This window comes from Habropoda laboriosa, unplaced genomic scaffold (genome assembly GCF_001263275.1).
Source record: "Habropoda laboriosa isolate 0110345459 unplaced genomic scaffold, ASM126327v1 scaffold40, whole genome shotgun sequence".
Lineage (NCBI taxonomy): Eukaryota > Metazoa > Arthropoda > Insecta > Hymenoptera > Apidae > Habropoda > Habropoda laboriosa.
Genome location: NW_017100231.1, coordinates 537331 through 538577, shown reverse-complemented (window position 1 = coordinate 538577; position 1247 = coordinate 537331). Strand labels below are relative to the sequence as shown.

At 26.5% G+C, this 1247-nt stretch overlaps 1 protein-coding gene across 1 annotated transcript in view; it reads right to left on the bottom strand.

Annotated features, from left to right (window-relative positions):
- LOC108571538 (E3 ubiquitin-protein ligase TRIM33-like) overlaps window positions 1-1247 on the bottom strand; it is a 4566-nt gene that overhangs the window by 2646 nt on the left and 673 nt on the right. The window contains exons 2-5 of the mRNA XM_017933604.1: window positions 898-1129; window positions 528-808; window positions 308-418; window positions 36-230 (exon numbers count right to left, since the gene is read on the bottom strand). Coding sequence (XP_017789093.1) covers window positions 36-230; window positions 308-418; window positions 528-808; window positions 898-1129 — 819 coding nt within the window. The remainder of the gene's footprint in view (window positions 1-35; window positions 231-307; window positions 419-527; window positions 809-897; window positions 1130-1247) is intronic.

Below are 1247 nucleotides of genomic sequence, written 5' to 3'. Positions count from 1 at the left end.
TTCTAGTATTTACACATAGTATTTCAATTACATACTTTTTACTATAAAGTAATTCCATATCTGAGCCCTTTTTTAAAGCATGAGTTACAAATTGAATGCAATGATCAGTAAGCTTTGATAATTGGTCTAAAGCAACTTTTTTTTCATTTAGTGTATTTTGCTTTTGATCACAAACTTCGTTTAAACGCATAACTAATTGTTTTCCTCGTGTATTAATTGCATTTGTTAACCTATGCAAGAAGTATTATATGAATTGAACAATATTGTTTTATTTGAACTTTGAATATAAACTTTATAACACACTTACTGCACCACCATTTGTGTTATATCTTGTACTAAATTTTTCTTTTTCTCTAGAATAAGAACTTGCCGATCTTCTATAACTTTCATAGCACTTTTTAGCAATACTCTTTTATAACTAGAAACAAATGTTTTAAGTATAAATAGTAATAGTTTTCTAGAAAAATAATTTTAGTTCTAGTAAATGAAAATATCTCAAAATGTAAAAGTATTCAAGAAAAAATTACCTCACTTCTTTAAGTAAAGTTGATACAGAAGCACGTGTTTCTGCAGCAATTTCATGAATAAATTTGTACTTATGATCTCTATGTTCACTTAGCTGACAATCCCTACAAGTAAGTTTATCACATGTTTGACAAAATAAAGATAATTGTTCATGTGAATGAATTGTACAAAATAAATAGCCGGGTATTTTTTTGTTGCTCTTTTTAACATTATCTCTATCATTGGCAACTTCATCCTTTGGTTTAATTGTGTGATCTTTTGTTATTTTTAATCTTTGATGTGCCTTAAAAAGATATAAATTGAAAATAATGACTGTTTTAACCTTAAAGAAATATATGTAATAAGTAGATCACAACGTGATATTTTCATTACCATAACACAGTTCTGACAAATAAATTCTTCACATTCTACACACCAACTTGTGGCAGTAGCATTATCATGACAGCTGGTACATTTTTTTTCTTCCTCTGTTTCTTTAGATTCATCATCAGTACCTGGACTGTTATCTTCTTCTATAAACTTTGAAAGAAATCTGTTTTCAATTAAGTTTTCTGCTTGAGTGGTAACATTACAGATTTGACAAGCAATTACATTACTTTCCACTGCAAGAAAATATATTTTTTATCTATATCTTAATTTGTATATTAGCACATATTTGTATTTAAATACATTTTTATTTTATAAAGTACATATAATCACAAATGCAATATCTTTATTATAAA